Below are 15916 nucleotides of genomic sequence, written 5' to 3' on the forward strand. Positions count from 1 at the left end.
CAGACCCCTGGTATACCTCGTAGTGTGTTTTCCATTACGCTTTGGAAAATCCCAGGAGAGACATTCACTCCAAACTGCAGCCTTTTTACCTTAAAGGCTCCCCTGTGGGTCACAATAGTCTGAGCTATGGCAGCATCATTATCAACAGGCAGCTGTTGATATGCTTGAGCTAGGTCAAGCTTTGCAAAAACACGCCCCCCCTTGAGAGAGGCCAGGATGTGACTGACCACAGGCACAGGATAGGCATGTTGCTGCAATGCCTTATTGAGTGTGCATTTGTAATCAGCACAAATGCGAATGTCCCCATTTGCCTTTAGAGGCGTGACAATGGGGGTCTACCATGGGCTGGAATCAACAGGTTCTAGGATTCCTTGTTGGATTAGTTTGTCTAATTCAGTGTCAATCTTACTTTTTAAAGCAAAAGGGACCCTTCTTGCTTTAATCATAATGGGAGTGACAGTGGGGTCTAGCTTTAAGGACACAGGTGGTCCTTTGAATGTGCCCAGCTGGGGGCTGAAAACATCTGCAAATTCCTTGCAGACTGCCTGTAGGTCGAGTGTTTGTAAGCTGTTGAGTCCTGTGACGTGTATCCCCAGGGCCTCAAACCAATCGAGTCCTATGAGACTCGTTCTTTCACCCCCTACTACTAACAAGTCTAGTGGACCTTCAAAACTCTTGTATTGCACGTTAAGGGTGGCCTCCCCCTTAACACACACTCTTGAGTTCTGAAAATCAGTTAATACAATATCAGAAGGCCTTAACTTGGCCTGAGTCCCACTACTGGAACAAATCTTCCTAAATGTATGCAATGAAATGATGGAAAGGGCGGACCCTGTGTCTAGTTCCATAGATAATGGAACCCCTTGTAGCTTCACGTTGAGTGACAGCTTTTTCTTCATGGGCTTGTGTGTGCCTGTCCTACAAATGTTTCTACGCGAAGCGCAAAAACCTACCCTATTCTGGCTGGGGACTCTGGTACCCTTCAGGCGTTCTTCTTGAGGTTGTGCCTTTCGTCGGCCAGACACACAGCTGCAATGTGCCCTTGTTTGCCGCATGCCCGGCAGGTAGCGGAGCGGAACTTGCAGTCGGTTCTCCTGTGGCGACCTCCACAGCCGATGCACTTGAGCGGAGCTGAAGAGCTTTCCTTCTGATTTTCTCCCTTCGCGGGGTGTAGACGGTCGACTTCTTCGTCCGGATCCTCCTCGGAGTTTCGTCGGACGTCTTCTTGGTGCACGGACGCACCCTCTGCACTGCTTCTGATCGGCCGCATGTTCTTGACGGCGCCGCCTGCTGCTTCTTCCGCGGTGGCTTCCCTTAAAGCGTCTTGGAAGGATAATTCTTCCTTAGCGAAAAGTCTCTGTTGTAGCTCTCGATGCCTCAACCCGCACACGAATCGGTCCCTCAGTCGTTCCTCGAGGTCCTTGAACTCGCAGGGCTTGGCGGCCTTCCGTAACGCGGCGATGTACTCCTTGGCTGACTCCCCGGACCGTTGATCCCTCTGCTCGAAGGTGTGGCGCCATGAGATAACGGACACCTTGGGGTGGAAGTGGTCCTTCAGCAGCTTCTTCAGGTCTGCGTAGCTTACAGACTCTACTGGAACAGGTGCTGCAAGGTTTTCTGCGATTTCGAAGGCGTCTTGGCCGCAAGCGCAAAGCAGGGTGGCAGCCTTCAAGCTATCTTCCCTCACTTGGTTTGCCTTGAAGTAGTTCTCCATTCTGGATACGTAGGACTCCCACCGCTCTGGATGTGAGACGTCGAATTCCGCAAGCCTTCCGATTTTCGCCATCTTCGGATCTTCAGGAGACGGGTCTATCAGCCAGCCTACCCCCGAATGCGCACTGGATTGGCGGGCAGCTGCTGAGTCAACACCGTTCCTCTTCCGCCGCTCAGGACTCCTTGGGTAAGCTTACACTTTTTCCTTTCCAGGTAGTGCAAGGCATCCCACCTTCGTCGCCAGTGTTGCGTCCTTGGCGGGAAAACAGACACGAGAAGCAGCTGGAGTTCTCAGGTTCTTTTATTCAGCGTTCAGCTTACAGGAAGATGGCTTCAGCTCAGCCCAAACGCCTCACAGCCTCTTATATAGGCAACTCCCGGGTAAATGGGTTACTTTTCCCGCGCCAGCACCCGCGCATGCGCACGGCGCTGGCGACAGCCTGTCTGGTCCCGGGCAGCTTTGCACCTGCCCGGGACTGCCTGCAAACGCCCGAGCCGTTTGCAAGGCTCGGGACATAACAGGAGTGATCTCATTAAACCCCAAGAATGGGAGCCTTTTCCAGATAACAAAATAAAAGAAGCAGTTGTGAATTTGTGTGGCCGTCGAAAAACACACTAGGACTCAACGTACTTGGCACCTCCAGCAATCTCCACAAACACACATCTTGACCGCTGGCAAGAACGAACCAGCCTCAAGTCTGGACAAAGCATCTTTCTGTTTTCACCGGATCCAATATTTTAGGCCCCGGGATACCTACAAAGTCTTGTTTTGTCTCTGCTTGTTTTTAAAACCAGCCCCCTAGTCCTCAGTGAGTTAATTTAACTAATGCTTTAAGTCAATTTCTCAACCTGGGTAAGTTGTCAATTTCTCAACCTGGGTAAGTTTAAGAACACTGGCTGGGGAATTCTAGGAATTGAAGTTCTCTCATCTCAAAACAGGCAAGATTTAAGGCAACTTCACTTTATGAACTCAGAACGAAACTCCCCAAGCATTTTTTTTAAAAAACTACCCACATTCCCCACCTACCTGTGCTTCTTCTCCATTGTGACTTGGTTCCCCTTGCAGTTTCTCCCTCAGTTTTCCCAGCTCCGCTCTCAAGGCCGTCATCTCGTGCTCTTTGGTTTGCAAATAAGCTTCCAGCTCCACTTTCTGCTCAATCAATGCCTTCCCCTGAGCTTCCACAACGGTAATCCGGTGGCGCAGATCATGGTTTATCTTCATCAACCTGTTTTGCTGCTGCTGGAGCTACCGAGAAGAAGGGAAAACGAAGGGGAAGCGGAGGGACACCACTGAAAAGGCCCCATCACTTCCAAGTCCCCAGATGTCACTTTTTTATTTGGAGAGAGAACCAACTGTTCAAGTAACTGTGGGGAAAGGTTAGGGGCAAGATGGATTCCCCGCTGCAGATGAGACTTAAGAAACCTACGGGTATTAATTAGCTAATGCATTTTCCATTAAGAAGATGCTTTGTTAAATAAAGATAGTTTTCATGTCTAATCAGGAAGCCCACAAGTCTAGGAATCCAATCTCTGCTTTCAAAGAAAAGAAAAAAAAAAAGAAAGCATTTGGCAATTCCTTGAGGAGGGGGAGAAAAAAGAATACTCACTGCTTCTACGTCTTCATTTTTAAGTCCCAGTTCTCTATCCTTCGCGCGGATTTCATCCCGTTGCTTGTCGACCACTTCCTTCAGCTTTTTCATCACTTGCCTCTCTCTTTCTGACATCCCTGATGTTGTTGTTGTTTAAAAAAACAACAGATGATAATAATAAACAAATCGCCTTCGTCACTGACCCTCCTTAAGCAACAGAGCCCTTGTAAAATGTGGTCACAGGACATCAGAGGGTGGGACCAGCTGTCTGAACTTCATGGGGGGGGGAAGGGGGGTCATTTATTTATTTATAAAATTTATTGGCTGTCCATCTGGGCTGCTTACAGTCATCAAAATGGGTCCATCCATATACAATTAAAACATAAATAAATTAAAACCAAACATTAAAACCCAAGGACTGTTCAAAGTCATGACTTTAAACAGTTGCTAGCCAATTGTCCGTAAGTCGAGGACCACCTATCGAAGCCCAATGGGGAGGGCACCGTCACCTGAAACGAAGCCCGCCCTTTTGCCTCTGGCTACCCCTGAATTCTGCAAAGTCATTTTGACCGTTTTTGGTCCAAAGCACTCAAGGCATGCTCAGGAATCTCTCTCCGCTTTCCTCCACACTTGCCTTCGTGTTTCTGGAATTCTTCCTCCGAGAAGTTCACGTCCCTGTTGGTGAGGTTCGTCATCAGCTGCTTGTTCTCCTCTTGCAGCTGGGCAATCTGGGTGAGGAGGTCCTGGGCTTCTCCTCGCCAAACATCCTCCACCAGTTCCAGCTCCTGCAGGATCAGCAATCCCAGCCTATCAGCCTCGGCAAGTGAAGACCAGCCTTTTCAAGGTCTTGCCCCCCCCCCAGGGCAGTGGTCTCTGCCCCAGCCAAAAGTTGGAGGAGAAGACCACCGAAGGTTGGAGGGGAAGACCACTGAGCCCCACTTTCAGACCTGGGCCAGGGACCCCCAACCAGATCCGATGAAGCCCTTATTCAAATGAGGTGAATTACGTTCCTCCTTTGCAGAGGGACGTCACCCCAATGTGACATCCTCACAGGTTGTATGGAATGCTCAGATGTTCTTGTGTTTCTTTAAAAAAAAACGACCGAGAAAAATCTCTGAAATGAAGAAATCTAGATTTTGATTTCTAGGGCTGCTAAGTCTCCCGTAACAACTGCCTTGTTCCCTTCTAGTGGGAATTTGGGTGCCTGTTTTGATTGAGAATTATCTCCATGCATTGCCGTCATTTTCCTCCTCCCTATTTCCTCTGATTTGGAAGGGGGGGGGGGAAACCTCTGTGCGCAACCTTCCCACAACAATTTTTCCCTCCCCTTCCTAACTTCCTGATGTCCTTGCTGCATGTGCAGGATTGCTACGGAATCTATTTTTCCACTTCCTTGGCAAGGAAGAAGTCCACGTGAAAGAGGGGGGGGGGTGCCTCTCTCTCTCTCCACCAGACTCCTCCCTTCCTTCTTTCCTTCTCTTCCTCCTCCTCCACCTTTCCTTCTCCTCCTCCCCCACACCCAGCCTGGAAGTGACATGCAGGCTGGGAAGCCTGGCACATTTCGAATCCAGGCTGAGATCAGGCCTCCTTCAATTACTCTCCTGATTGCATTGGCTCCGTTCCTGCAATCCACACGTTCCTCACTAACGGAACCACCATCACTCCTCCAGCGATCCCTTTCTCAGCTCCCACACAACAACAGCTCCAGACAAAGCCGGTTTGCGTGTCACTCAGATAATAAAAGGAAGATCTCCAAATTAAGAAGAAGAGATTGGACAGCCATTTGCCTGAAACGGTATGGGGTCTCCTGCTTGAGTAGGGGGTTGGACTAGAAGACCTCCAAGGTCCCTTCCAGCTCTGTTATTCTGTTCTGTTAAATTTGCAAGGGTTGCAAACACAGGGCCCATTAAAATTCAGAAGCTGACCCTGGAATTCTGCCCAAATCCTGACTTCTAGGAGCCTGGAAATTTAAAGGAATACATTTTATTACTTGCAAACAGGAAGAACAGTCCAAGATTTGTTACATCATAAATGTATCCCAGGCAGAGGATAAGAGAAGTGATTCAAAAGCCTGTGATCTCTTCTGGAGCTGTTGATTCCCCCCTCCCCCCCAAATTAGAAGTTGATGTCAGATCTCCGTGTGACTCTTCCGGGACAATCAAGTACATCCCGAGAACAGCTACCAAAATAACCCACCCTTTCTATTCTTTTTCAATTCTTCTCATTTCTGGCCCCTTCAATTGTTTTTTTTATCTTCTCCATCTGGTTTGGGGATCCCCTTAAGATGTAACTCAACTTAAGTACAAACTAGAAACCTGTCAAGTTTGTAAGACCAGCTCTGGCACATTTAACAATAGAGTTTCAAGCATCAGAAGGGCTCTGCTATAGGAATGCTGGTTAAATGCCTCTAAATCTTTGTTTAGCCCTGATGTTTATTTATGTGGTTTGGTTACTCAAGCCGAATTTGAGCTTCATCTGAATTTTGCACACCTTTTTTTAATTTTTAATTTTTTTTTTAAAGCATCGGCAACTTCTCTTCTACTCCAGAGATGTTTGTGGATCCTCTGTAGCCATTTTCACTCTGGCCATTAGAGCCCTGTTACCTCCCGTGTGATTGTGACACTAAAACCCTCTTGTCAGCATCTTGATTAATGCATTTTATTTATTAATTTAGGGTTTAGTTTGCAGCTCATCAAAGCGTCTACCTTTTATTAAAATGCTCCAGTTGGAAAAAGTGCTCCTAAGCTCCTTCTGATTTTTATTTATCTAGCCAAATCTTGTTTCTTGGTCTCTTCGTTTAAGGATGGCTGGACCACACGGTACACCAGGATCTTGGACAAAAAGCAGCATCCCACTCTTTCGGGACCCCTGGGAGGTGGAGCAGGGAGCCCCTGTTCTGACAGTGCTGGGTACAGGGGTGGCTTAGCCGACAAATCACAGCTATGTCTGACATGGAAACTCAGTGGACCCCAGTTCAGGATGGAAAGGATCTAACTGGGCCCAAATGGTGTCATTCTGCAGATGCAGCTGTTGTTTGCCATCCCTCTGCCTAAGCAGGGAGAGGCCTTAGCTACATATGCATTGGGAGGCAACCTTTCTTTCTTTTCTCCCTTCTCTTTTTTTTATTCCTCTTCTTCTTTCCTCCCCTTCCTCCTTTCCTTTCTCTCTTCTTTCCATTCCCTTTCCCCTTCCTTTCATCTTTTCTCTACTCTTCCTCTCCTTCCCACCCTGTCTCCATTCCTCCCCTCTTCTTCCCCTCCACCTTTTCCTTCCATCCCTTTCCCCTCCTTCCCTCCCTCCCTCCTTCTTTTACTTTTTCCTCCCTTCTTCCTTTCTCTCCCTCTTTTCCTTCCATCCCTCTTTCCCCTCTCTTTCTTTGTTTCCCCATCCTTCTTTCTCCCCTCTCCTTTTCCCTTCTACCTCTTCCACCCTTCCCTCTCTTTTCCCTTCCCTTCCCTCCCCTTCCCCCATCCCCCGGGGCCCCGGCTGACCTTCTGGTGCTTCCTCTCCTTCTCCAGCCGGTCGACTCGCTCCAAGCGGAGGCGGTCCAGCTCCAGGCGCAGCTCCTCCACCTCGGGGCTGATGTGGTCGCGGCTGACCAGCACCTCCAGGATCTCCAGCACGCGCACCACCCTGGGCATCAGCCGCCCGATGGCCTCGCAGCCGTGCTGGTCGATCAGCCGCTCGAACTCCTGGCCCACCAGAGAGGCGATGTCGTAGACGTCCATCACGGTCAGCTCGGCCGCGCTCTTCTCCAGCGCCGAGCCCCCCGCGCCCCCCTCCATCGAGCCGCTCGCCCAGCAGCCCGGCCGGGGCTCCTTCATAGACGTCCGGTGCAAGTCGATGCAACGCAACGCAACGCAATCCAATACAATGCAAGGGAGGCAACCCGGCGCCCGGAGGCCGCGGTCCGGAGGCGGGCGGCTGGACCCCGGCTTCCCCAGACCCCTCCTCCCGTCTGAGCCGGCCTCCTCCTCCTCCTCCTCTTGGAGCGCTGGGCTGGGCATCCCGGCCAGCGGAGGCGGAGCGCAGCGCAGCCGGGCGGAGGCAAGGAAGGATGCTCCGGGCAAGACGCGGGACTGAGCGTTCCCACGGCCAGGATGGCTCCCGGCGGCGAAGGCAGAGCCCCCGAAGCTCGATCGTAGGAAGGGCCCCTCCGCTTGACTTTTGCAGGAGGTGAAAGGGAGTCCTCGACTTACAACGGTTCGTTTAGGGAGCGTTCGAAGTTACAGCGGCAGCTTAAAAAGTGACTGGAGATCATTTTTTACACTTAGGACCGTTGCAGCATCCCCGTGGTCACGTGATTTATATTCCGATGCTTGCCAACTGACTCACATTTATGACGGTCGCAATGTCCCAGGGTCACGTGATCCTCCCCCTTTGCCGACCTTCCGACAAGCGAAGTCAACGGGGGAAGCCAGATTGACTTAACCATCAGGTTACTAGCTTATCAGTCGCAGTGATTCACTTAACAACCGTGGGCAAGAAAAGTTCTAAAACGAGGCTGAACTTGCTTAACACATGTTGCGCTTAGCAACATCATTTTTGGATTCGGTTGTAGCCATAATTCGAGGACTAGCTGTAATATACTGGAGGCTTTTGGCGTTTGTTACGTTTTGCATCTGGCCAATGAAATGCTGACCTTCCTTCAGCTTTCTTTTGGTCATTAAAAAAGGCAGTCACTAAAGGAGGACTCCCTGTAGATCGCACGACGCCCTTCTCCATTATTCCACCTCTACCATTAGGCTATTTTTTATTTTTATTTTTGGTTTTCCCAGGGAAGATCAACCTAATAAATAAATAAACACAATGCCAGTCTTCAAAGCACATTGGACTCCAACTCCCATCATCCAGATTAACCCCCCGGGCCCAGAACGATGGGGTTTGGAGTACAACAGAGAGCCCCGGCATGTGGATTGGTTATGGGGAGACTCCGCAGAGCTGTGGCCGGGTGGAATGGCGGAGATGATGGGATTTGTAGTCCATCCTCTCTCTGAAGCGCCTGCTTTATTTATTTATTTATTTATGAGACTTATATACCGCTTTAAGTGCAAGCACTCTCTAAGCGGTGTACACCAGTAAGCAATGTATATATATATATTCAACAATGCTTGTTGAAAAGGCTGCCTTATAATCCGCAGATGCCTCCTCGACGTCTTCCAGGCAGAGCAAAACCACATTTGGTTGCCCCCCTCGCCAGAATATCCCCACTTCAGTGGCGGCTGTTTCTCAGATCCTCCCTCCCTTTCTCAAACGCGTGGTAAATGTCTCTTCTCAGCCGCCGTCGCAAGTGTTCGTTTCCTCCCATTCCCGATTTGGCCTCGCGCGGCCACCGTCCTCACCTCTCCTCCACCCTCCCATCCCGTCCCGCTTCGCCTCCTCCAATCAATGCACGCCTCACTCCTCTAGGCCCGCCTTCCCCTCCCCCCAGCCTAGCGGCGCCGACTCCAGACTTGTACGTGGCAGCGGGTTCGTCCCGGGCCTATGAGGAGCGGCCCCGTGCACCGGAAGGGGCGCGGCCAGGGCCGGAAGCGCCCCTCCGTCGCCGCCTGTTCCCCTGGCTGGTTGGCAGCGGCCCGGTCGCGTCGTCCTCGGCTCCGTCCCTCACGTGGCCCGCCTCGCTCGCTCCCCCCCCCGCCGCCATGTCGCCGGTGCGGGCCGTGCTGGCGCTGCTGGCCGCGCTCTGGGCCCCGGCGGCCGGCTACTTCGTCAGCATCGACGCGCACGCCGAGGAGTGCTTCCTCGAGCGGGTCCCGTCCGGCACCAAGATGGGGCTCATCTTCGAAGTGGCCGAGGGCGGCTTCCTCGACATCGACGTCGAGGCGAGTCCGGGGGAAAGCCGGGCTGCGGGTGTGTGGGAAGAAGGCCAGGGCGCCTCTGAGCGCGTGCAGAGTGCCGGCCTCCCACGCCTCGGCCTCTGCGTCTTGGCCGCCTGGGAGGGTTACGGGGGCCTTTTCTTCGCTTCGCCCCACGTTTAGGAAGGGGAGAAGGGAGTCCCGAGGCGGGTTTTTCTTTCTGGACGGGTAGAGTAGCTCGTCAGCTGGAGGTTCTACGCTGGGAAACGGACTTGAAGGGCTGCTTGAAAGAGGCGGCGGAGCCGCTTCAGGGAGTGTAATCTTCCCCTGGCTTCTGAAGAAGGGGAAGCTGCAGAGTATGTGGCAATAGGGCTATAGTGCATCCATTTAATAGGTAGTCCTCGACTTATGGCCACAAGGGAGCCCAACATTTACGTTACTAAGCGAGAGCTTTGTCCCCTTTTACGAGCTTTCTTGCCATGCTTGTGAAGTGAATCCGGCTTCCCCATCGTCTTTGCTTGTCAGAAGGTTGTGAAAGGGGATCCCGTGATTCCTCGGGACGCTGCGACCATCGTAAGTACATGCCGGTTGCCAAAGCTTCTCAATTTGATCACCTGACCACGGGGATGCTGCAACGCTTGTATGTGTGAAAACTGGTCACCAGTCCCTTTCTCAATGCCTGTAACTTAGAATGACCACTAAGTGAAATGTTGTAAGTCGAGGACCAACCTGTGTTTCCTAATAGCATTGCTGGACCTAGTGGCGAAGGGCAGAAGGCCAGAGAATAACAAAAATGGGTTAGAAATAATTGGGGGTGAGGAGGAAGGGAGGGATGAGGTGCGACCAGGCAGCCATGTAGAGAGATGAGGGACCACCAAACGATAATTTGTCAACTCATATTTGTCACTTCTTAGCAGAACTTGAATTTCTAGCAGTTGTTGGTTTTACATGATAGGAAACTCTGGGAGGATCATCTGTCGTTAGCTTTGTTGGGTGTGTGTATTTAGAAAAGATTGGAGAATAGCAGTGGCCCTGTATGAGCTCGTTGGACTTTTTTTTTAATGTAAATAATTGTTCTTTGGAGTTAATCTGGGTTGGTGCTTAATTGAATAAATGTAGTGGGAAATTACTGACCGATTAGTTAGGACAGTTATAGGATTGTAATGTTTCCTGGTTAAAGTGACACAAAACAGTGACACATTGTTAGTAGGAGGAATCATTTTACTGTTTGTTTTTTTTATTTGTAGACCTTTTGTTTAAGGCTCTTGAGCATAATAAAGTTTTGATGTTAGTTGTATTCTAATATTCCTCTGGTTGGCTACTGTGAAAACTAGATGACTGGTTAGATTTTGATAAGATCCAGATAAGAACAATACTACATTTTCATACCTTGAAATTCTACCCAATTGGCTCTTTTTGAAATACAGGTCACCCTGGACTTACAACAGTTCATTTAGTGACCATTCAAAGTTACAACAGGACTGAAAAATGTGACGTACAACCGTTTTTTCACAGTTAAGGACCTTTGCAGCATCCCCGTGATCATGTGACCAAAATTCAGACGCTTGGCAACTGGTTCCTATTTATGACCGTTGCTATGTCCCAGGGTCATGTGATCACCTTTTCTGATCTTCTGACCAGCCGGGTCAGGGATTCACTTAATATCCAGGTTACTAATCGATCAACTGCAGTGATTCACTTAACAACTGTGGCAAGAAAGGTCGTAAAATGGGACAAAACTCATTTAAATGACAACAGAAATGTTTGGCTCCATTGTGGCTGTAAGTTGAGGACCACCTGTAGATTATTGAAATATATACTGTTATTTGACACTTGCCATGTTTCCTACATAAGTTTCGTAACTTTCAGAAATAAGCTTCATTCGTTTGGATGCAGATGAACATAACCATTCACCTTCCTCCTCACTTCCAGATCACGGGCCCTGATAACAAGGGCATTCACAAAGGCGACAGAGAATCCAGTGGAAAATACACCTTTGCGGCCCACATGGACGGAACATACAAGTTCTGCTTCAGCAACAAAATGTCCACCATGACTCCCAAGATAGTGATGTTCACTATTGACATTGGGGAAGCTCCCAAGGGACAGGACATGGAGACAGAAGGTGAGACCAGACGCTCCCACAAATTTGCCTACTTGCTGCGTTTACTCCTCCCAACAGTATGTGTTGCATCAATTCTGTTCCCTCTTTGGGGACGAAATATTCTGAGAACAGCATCACAACTTCTCTTTATACCGTAATGGGATTTTTCCAGGAAAATGATTCTTGATTTGAACGTTCCAAGTCATTTTCTGGCAGACTCCACTGTGATGGATCTTGTGTATATTTCATTTTTGTGAATTTTCTGCCATCCAAACATCCTTTTCATTCTAGCTGTGTCCACTTTCATCTCTTCTAAGCTCCAGATGGAATGAATGGCTATGTAGGAAAGGGGGGCCAGACTGAAAAATGGTTCTCAACTCTGGACTGGGGGGCTGATGTTTTGCATCCCGGGGTCTTTATCTCCTTATGTGGCCTTCATACTGCTGTTTTTATGGATATGCTTGGCAGTCTCAGTCTTAGCCCAGCTCTTTCCTATCTCTTACCAGTTCTTGATGGACTTTTTCTCTAGATTATAGGACTGACTAGCCCATTTTTCTAGTTACTCCTTCTCTACTCTTCTAGTTCTAAGTACTTTCTTATCTCTTAGATTCCCAATCCTCTTTACCAGACTATTCTGTGGTTGCCAGCTCCATGCCTTTCTTCCTGCCTCTTGATCAGAGAAATGTGATTTGAAAATGGGATGTAAACCTTTGCTTCCATGCTGAGGCAAAGCACATCCTCATTTCCCTTTCGTGTATCGAGTATCATTTGTACTTGATTCTCAGAGAACCCGATGGAGCCCTTCCTGTGATGCTCCCACTTTCCCTTTTGGGGAAGTAGTTAATCCAATGGGAGGGCCAGCCAGCCGTAAGAGTTGGCAACTCCTTTTTATGTCTGTCGGAAAGAGGGCCGTGCTGAAAGCCCCCGTTGTTGAGGGACGGTGTCCTTCCTTTTGACTGTCTCTCCTGCTCACCTCTTTTGCTTTTCCTTAGGTGGTGGAGACACCTGGGATGGTATGTGTTCTTCTTTGAAGAAATTCCGTTAATTCCTCTGGTTTGCTTCTCCTAATCTGTTAACAGCCGTGTGGAGCTTTATGTATGGGATAAGAGGCTACTTGCTAACATATTGCTGATCCAGGGGTTGTCATGCTCAGATGGAAAGGCCCGCGTGTTGTGTACCAAAGAAGCACTTCATGATTTTTATCCCCTTTGTCTCAAAACAAATAGAGAGATGTTTCTTCTCCCTCCCTCTCTCTCTCCCTCTCTCTGTCTCTATCTATCTCTCTCTCCCCCTTTGCACGGCCCTTTTGTTACCGTTGCCCCCCTGCTATTATGCAGTTGCTTGTGCTCTGGATTTCCCACAAAAGCCCAGAGGCAAGTCGGGCCTCTTTCCAAACTCAGTAATTCTGCACTTGCTTTGTGGTGCACCCTAATTGGTTTGCTAGGCTGAGTGCCCTGATAAGGGAAGAGATCACAACTGGAATATTTTCCGCCGAAACGGCCTTGAGCTGTGAAACACGCACCTGTGAAGTGTTAGCATGTTTGAAGTCACTGTAAATCCAGTTCTACTAACAATGTCATGGCCTTGATGTGTTTTGTGTAAGTTTGGTGGTTCCTCTTTCATGGTATAAGGAAGAATTCCTCCTTTCTTGCGGAGCACATTAACCCATGCCAGCGCCTGAAATACAGAGATAATAATGGTTTTGCCCTCCTTGGACCATATACAGCTTGGATGGGATTTAGAACAAAAAGCTAGCTAGCCTGTTTGGGGGCTTTATTTTAAGTGCTCGTATATTTGCTAGCCACGGACGTGTCAGATTGCTTCATCATTGCAGCTGGATTCTAGTCTTTTTGACACAAATGTGAGGTTGTGTAATTCCTCCGCAGCTCATCAGAACAAGCTAGAAGAGATGATTAACGAATTAGCAGTGGCCATGACAGCCGTCAAACACGAACAGGAATACATGGAAGTGCGCGAAAGGGTACATCGAGCGAGTAAGTAGCTTTTGTTTGCTGGGCGGTTCTGTTTTCTTTCTAGTGTCCGGATTTTGTTTCAACAATTGGTCTCTTAGCCCTTGGCAACAATGGCATTCCAACAGGTGAGTGAGCAGGCTGGCAGAGGAGGAAGAAAAGTAACCTGATCTTGCAACTGCCTGCAGGAGGAAAGTGGTGTTCTGAAAGAGGGGAGGAGGCCGGGCTACTGCACTGAATGGGAGTGGTCAGTGTGGCTTTTGATTAACCAGAGCCACAAAAGTCTTAAGCCATTTAAGAGAGACAGTTTAATGTAAAAGTTAAAGTGCTGGCCTAGAAACCAGGAAGTGGTGAGTTCTAGTGCTGCTTTAGACCTGAACGTTGACAGGGTGACTTTGAGCCAATCACTAGGAGACAGTAAGCTCTGGTCCCGCCTTAGCCATAAAAGCCAGCTGGAGGACTTTGGGCCGGGCACTTTCTCTCAGCCCAATCCACCTCACAGGATTGTTGTTGGGGAAAGACGAGGAGGAAGTAGAATTAGATGTGTTTGCTGCCTTGAGTAACCTACAAAGTAATAAAAGTGGGCTAAAAATCTAATAAATACTTGCTAGGTGTTCCAAACATTTCTAGGCTCGGTTTGCAAGATTTCTAGAAATACCTGCATGGCTGGTCCTCCCCTCAGGAGATTCCTAAATATGGAGTAGATACTCCATTTGTGAGCTAAGAATGTGAGGTTCCTGTAGTTATGTAGTTCTGGATTCTTCAGATGTTCCGTAGTTTCCATGTGCTAATTTTGTATTTTCTTCTTGGTTTCTTCACCAGTTAACGACAACACAAATAGCAGAGTAGTCCTCTGGTCGTTCTTCGAAGCCCTTGTACTAGTTGCCATGACACTGGGACAGATCTACTATCTGAAGAGGTTTTTTGAAGTCCGGAGAGTGGTTTAATCAAACTTGGCTCCCAGCCCCCTTTCTGGTGATCCCAGACTCTGTTCACTCTTTTACCAAACACAATTTCGTTGCAAAAATCACATAGTTTTCTTTATCCCTGCATCCCGAACTATAAAGCTTTTTAAGTTTAAGGCCTTCTTAGCTTAATTCTGGATTTCTTTTTGTTTTTTGTTTTATATGAGGGGATACCTGCCGCGAGTTATTTTCTGAAATTGGAAGATTGTGTTTTGTAGCAAATTGCTGACATTTTGTCTAAGAGAAATGGTTCAGGGCTTTTTCATAGTAACGTTACAGACCTGTGGGGAAGATTCTCTAACTTGACCAGTGAGTTTCCTCTCTACTTTCACTATAGGAGAACAGTTCTGGTGTACCCCACTCCTAGCAGTGATTCCCCCCAAAGGGCACTTTGCCGAAGAAGAAATGAACGCGGTCCGGTACTGTTCAAACATACACCGACTAGGAACGGGTGTAGTTAGGATACTCTTAAGTGGCTTCTGCAAAATGCCCAATATCTTTAGGGTGGTTCCACCGATTTGTTCCTTGAGATTTAAGTTGGAGAAACAAGGATAACCTGGTTCCACATGGCCTTGGCTTTCAAACCTGGAAGTTGGCAATTGTAGCTGGGGATTCAACGTCTTCCCCTCACTGTTGATACTTCCAGAGCTGGTCCTCTCTGTAGTTCTATGGCAGGAACAGGTCATGCTGTCTGAACTCACAGTTTCCACGTTAGGGAGCAGAGGGGGAGAAGATTTCTATATCGTGTTGCAGTCTGGGCCACTTGGTCAGGGCAACCTCGGACGGGGATGACTTTTTCCTTGACCGAAACAGGAATGAGACAGAAAAATGCCACTTTCCTCTGTTGCCGAATCTTCCCCAGAGGCTATTTGCACACTGAACCGGTGCACATTTTCAAGTTACGACTGCAATTCCATAAATTTTCTCTCAAACCTTTCCTCGCTGCCCTGCTCTTACAGACACAGGAGCCTCTCTCAAGAAAGGCATCGTTGTTCCGAATTTGGCCACCATCTATTTTCTGCTTGTTCTCTCTTCATGCATCGACATAAGTTTTTATAGAATTGAGTTGTGTTTTTTCCTCCCCCTTTCTTACTTATCTGGATGATGGAATTAACAATCGCCACGTCTATCTGTCGGGGTGGGCCTGGTCCAAGATTATGTGGTGGCTGATGTATATTGGACTGATGTATATTGGTTATAATTTGGGGAGTGGGGCGGGAATGGGTTCTTTTCAAAGGGGAGGGCCTTCTGTCAGTACTGCATAAAAGAGTTTTGTACCAAATTTAATTTAATTAAAATTCGTTACAAGTTTTTCTGGTTCCAGTAATCTTTTCAGCCAGAGGTAAAGACTTTTAAGAGCGTTTCTTCGCCAACTTCACTGCAACCATTGTATGCCAACCCTAATATGAGATCAGTGGAGCTCAAGAGTAGAAAAATGTGCATTTAAAAATGTTTGAAATTTGGCCATATTCAATTAAATAAACACCTTCTTAAAAAAAAAAGTTGGCGAGCCTGTTGCTTATCTTACACTTTCAATAATCATTTTGTTTTTTTGCATTGTTGATTTATTTTATTATATACCTTAAAGGGACATGTTATTTCAAATAGACGTGTAATGGGGCAGGGGAGAGGAACATCTGGAGCAGTGGTTCTCAACCTGTGGGTCAGGACCCCATTTGGGGTTGAACGACCATTTCACGGGGGTCGCCAAACAACGCAGTCCACCATTTTTCCCCCTTTTCCTTAGCTGTTATACTCTCTTTTATTCTATTGGCTTTTG

At 48.3% G+C, this 15916-nt stretch overlaps 2 protein-coding genes across 3 annotated transcripts; one reads left to right on the forward strand and one right to left on the reverse strand.

Annotated features, from left to right (window-relative positions):
- Positions 1-2214: 2214 nt before the first annotated feature.
- LOC120316773 (RILP-like protein 1) lies at positions 2215-7643 on the reverse strand. The gene is made up of 4 exons (XM_039362780.1): positions 6794-7643; positions 3937-4087; positions 3321-3439; positions 2215-2959 (listed from the first exon to the last, which is right to left on the reverse strand). Exons 1-4 carry the CDS (start codon positions 7307-7309, stop codon positions 2720-2722), a joined length of 1026 nt encoding a protein of 341 aa, XP_039218714.1. The 5' UTR covers positions 7310-7643; the 3' UTR covers positions 2215-2719.
- Positions 7644-8820: 1177 nt separating this feature from the next.
- On the forward strand, positions 8821-15638 carry TMED2 (transmembrane p24 trafficking protein 2). 2 transcript variants are annotated; one of them, XM_039362684.1, is made up of 5 exons: positions 8821-9124; positions 11030-11222; positions 12194-12214; positions 13088-13195; positions 13994-15638. In XM_039362684.1, exons 1-5 carry the CDS (start codon positions 8945-8947, stop codon positions 14116-14118), a joined length of 627 nt encoding a protein of 208 aa, XP_039218618.1. In that variant the 5' UTR covers positions 8821-8944; the 3' UTR covers positions 14119-15638. The 2 variants fall into 2 exon arrangements, with proteins under 2 accessions (XP_039218618.1, XP_039218617.1); XM_039362683.1 differs by lacking the exon at positions 12194-12214 and having other exon boundaries at positions 8829-9124.
- The last annotated feature ends 278 nt before the right edge of the window (positions 15639-15916 follow it).

The sequence above is a fragment of the Crotalus tigris genome, unplaced genomic scaffold, assembly GCF_016545835.1.
Source record: "Crotalus tigris isolate CLP2741 ecotype Arizona unplaced genomic scaffold, ASM1654583v1 scf7180000019478.12717781048:2074007, whole genome shotgun sequence".
Taxonomy (NCBI): Eukaryota; Metazoa; Chordata; class Lepidosauria; order Squamata; family Viperidae; genus Crotalus; species Crotalus tigris.

Bases quoted from the DNA above. Each gene is read 5' to 3' on its own strand.
- LOC120316773 (XM_039362780.1), bottom strand. From the start codon at position 7,309: ATGCCCAGCCCAGCGCTCCAAGAGGAGGAGGAGGAGGAGGCCGGCTCA. The intron at 4,088-6,793 runs GTCAGCCGGGGC...CTGATCCTGCAG, and splicing joins AGGAGAGGAAGCACCAGAAG to GAGCTGGAACTGGTGGAGGA. The intron at 3,440-3,936 runs GCAAGTGTGGAG...CAACAACATCAG, and splicing joins AGAATTCCAGAAACACGAAG to GGATGTCAGAAAGAGAGAGG.
- TMED2 (XM_039362684.1), top strand. From the start codon at position 8,945: ATGTCGCCGGTGCGGGCCGTGCTGGCGCTGCTGGCCGCGCTCTGGGCC. The intron at 9,125-11,029 runs GCGAGTCCGGGG...CCTCACTTCCAG, and splicing joins TCCTCGACATCGACGTCGAG to ATCACGGGCCCTGATAACAA. The intron at 13,196-13,993 runs GTAAGTAGCTTT...TTTCTTCACCAG, and splicing joins CGAAAGGGTACATCGAGCGA to TTAACGACAACACAAATAGC.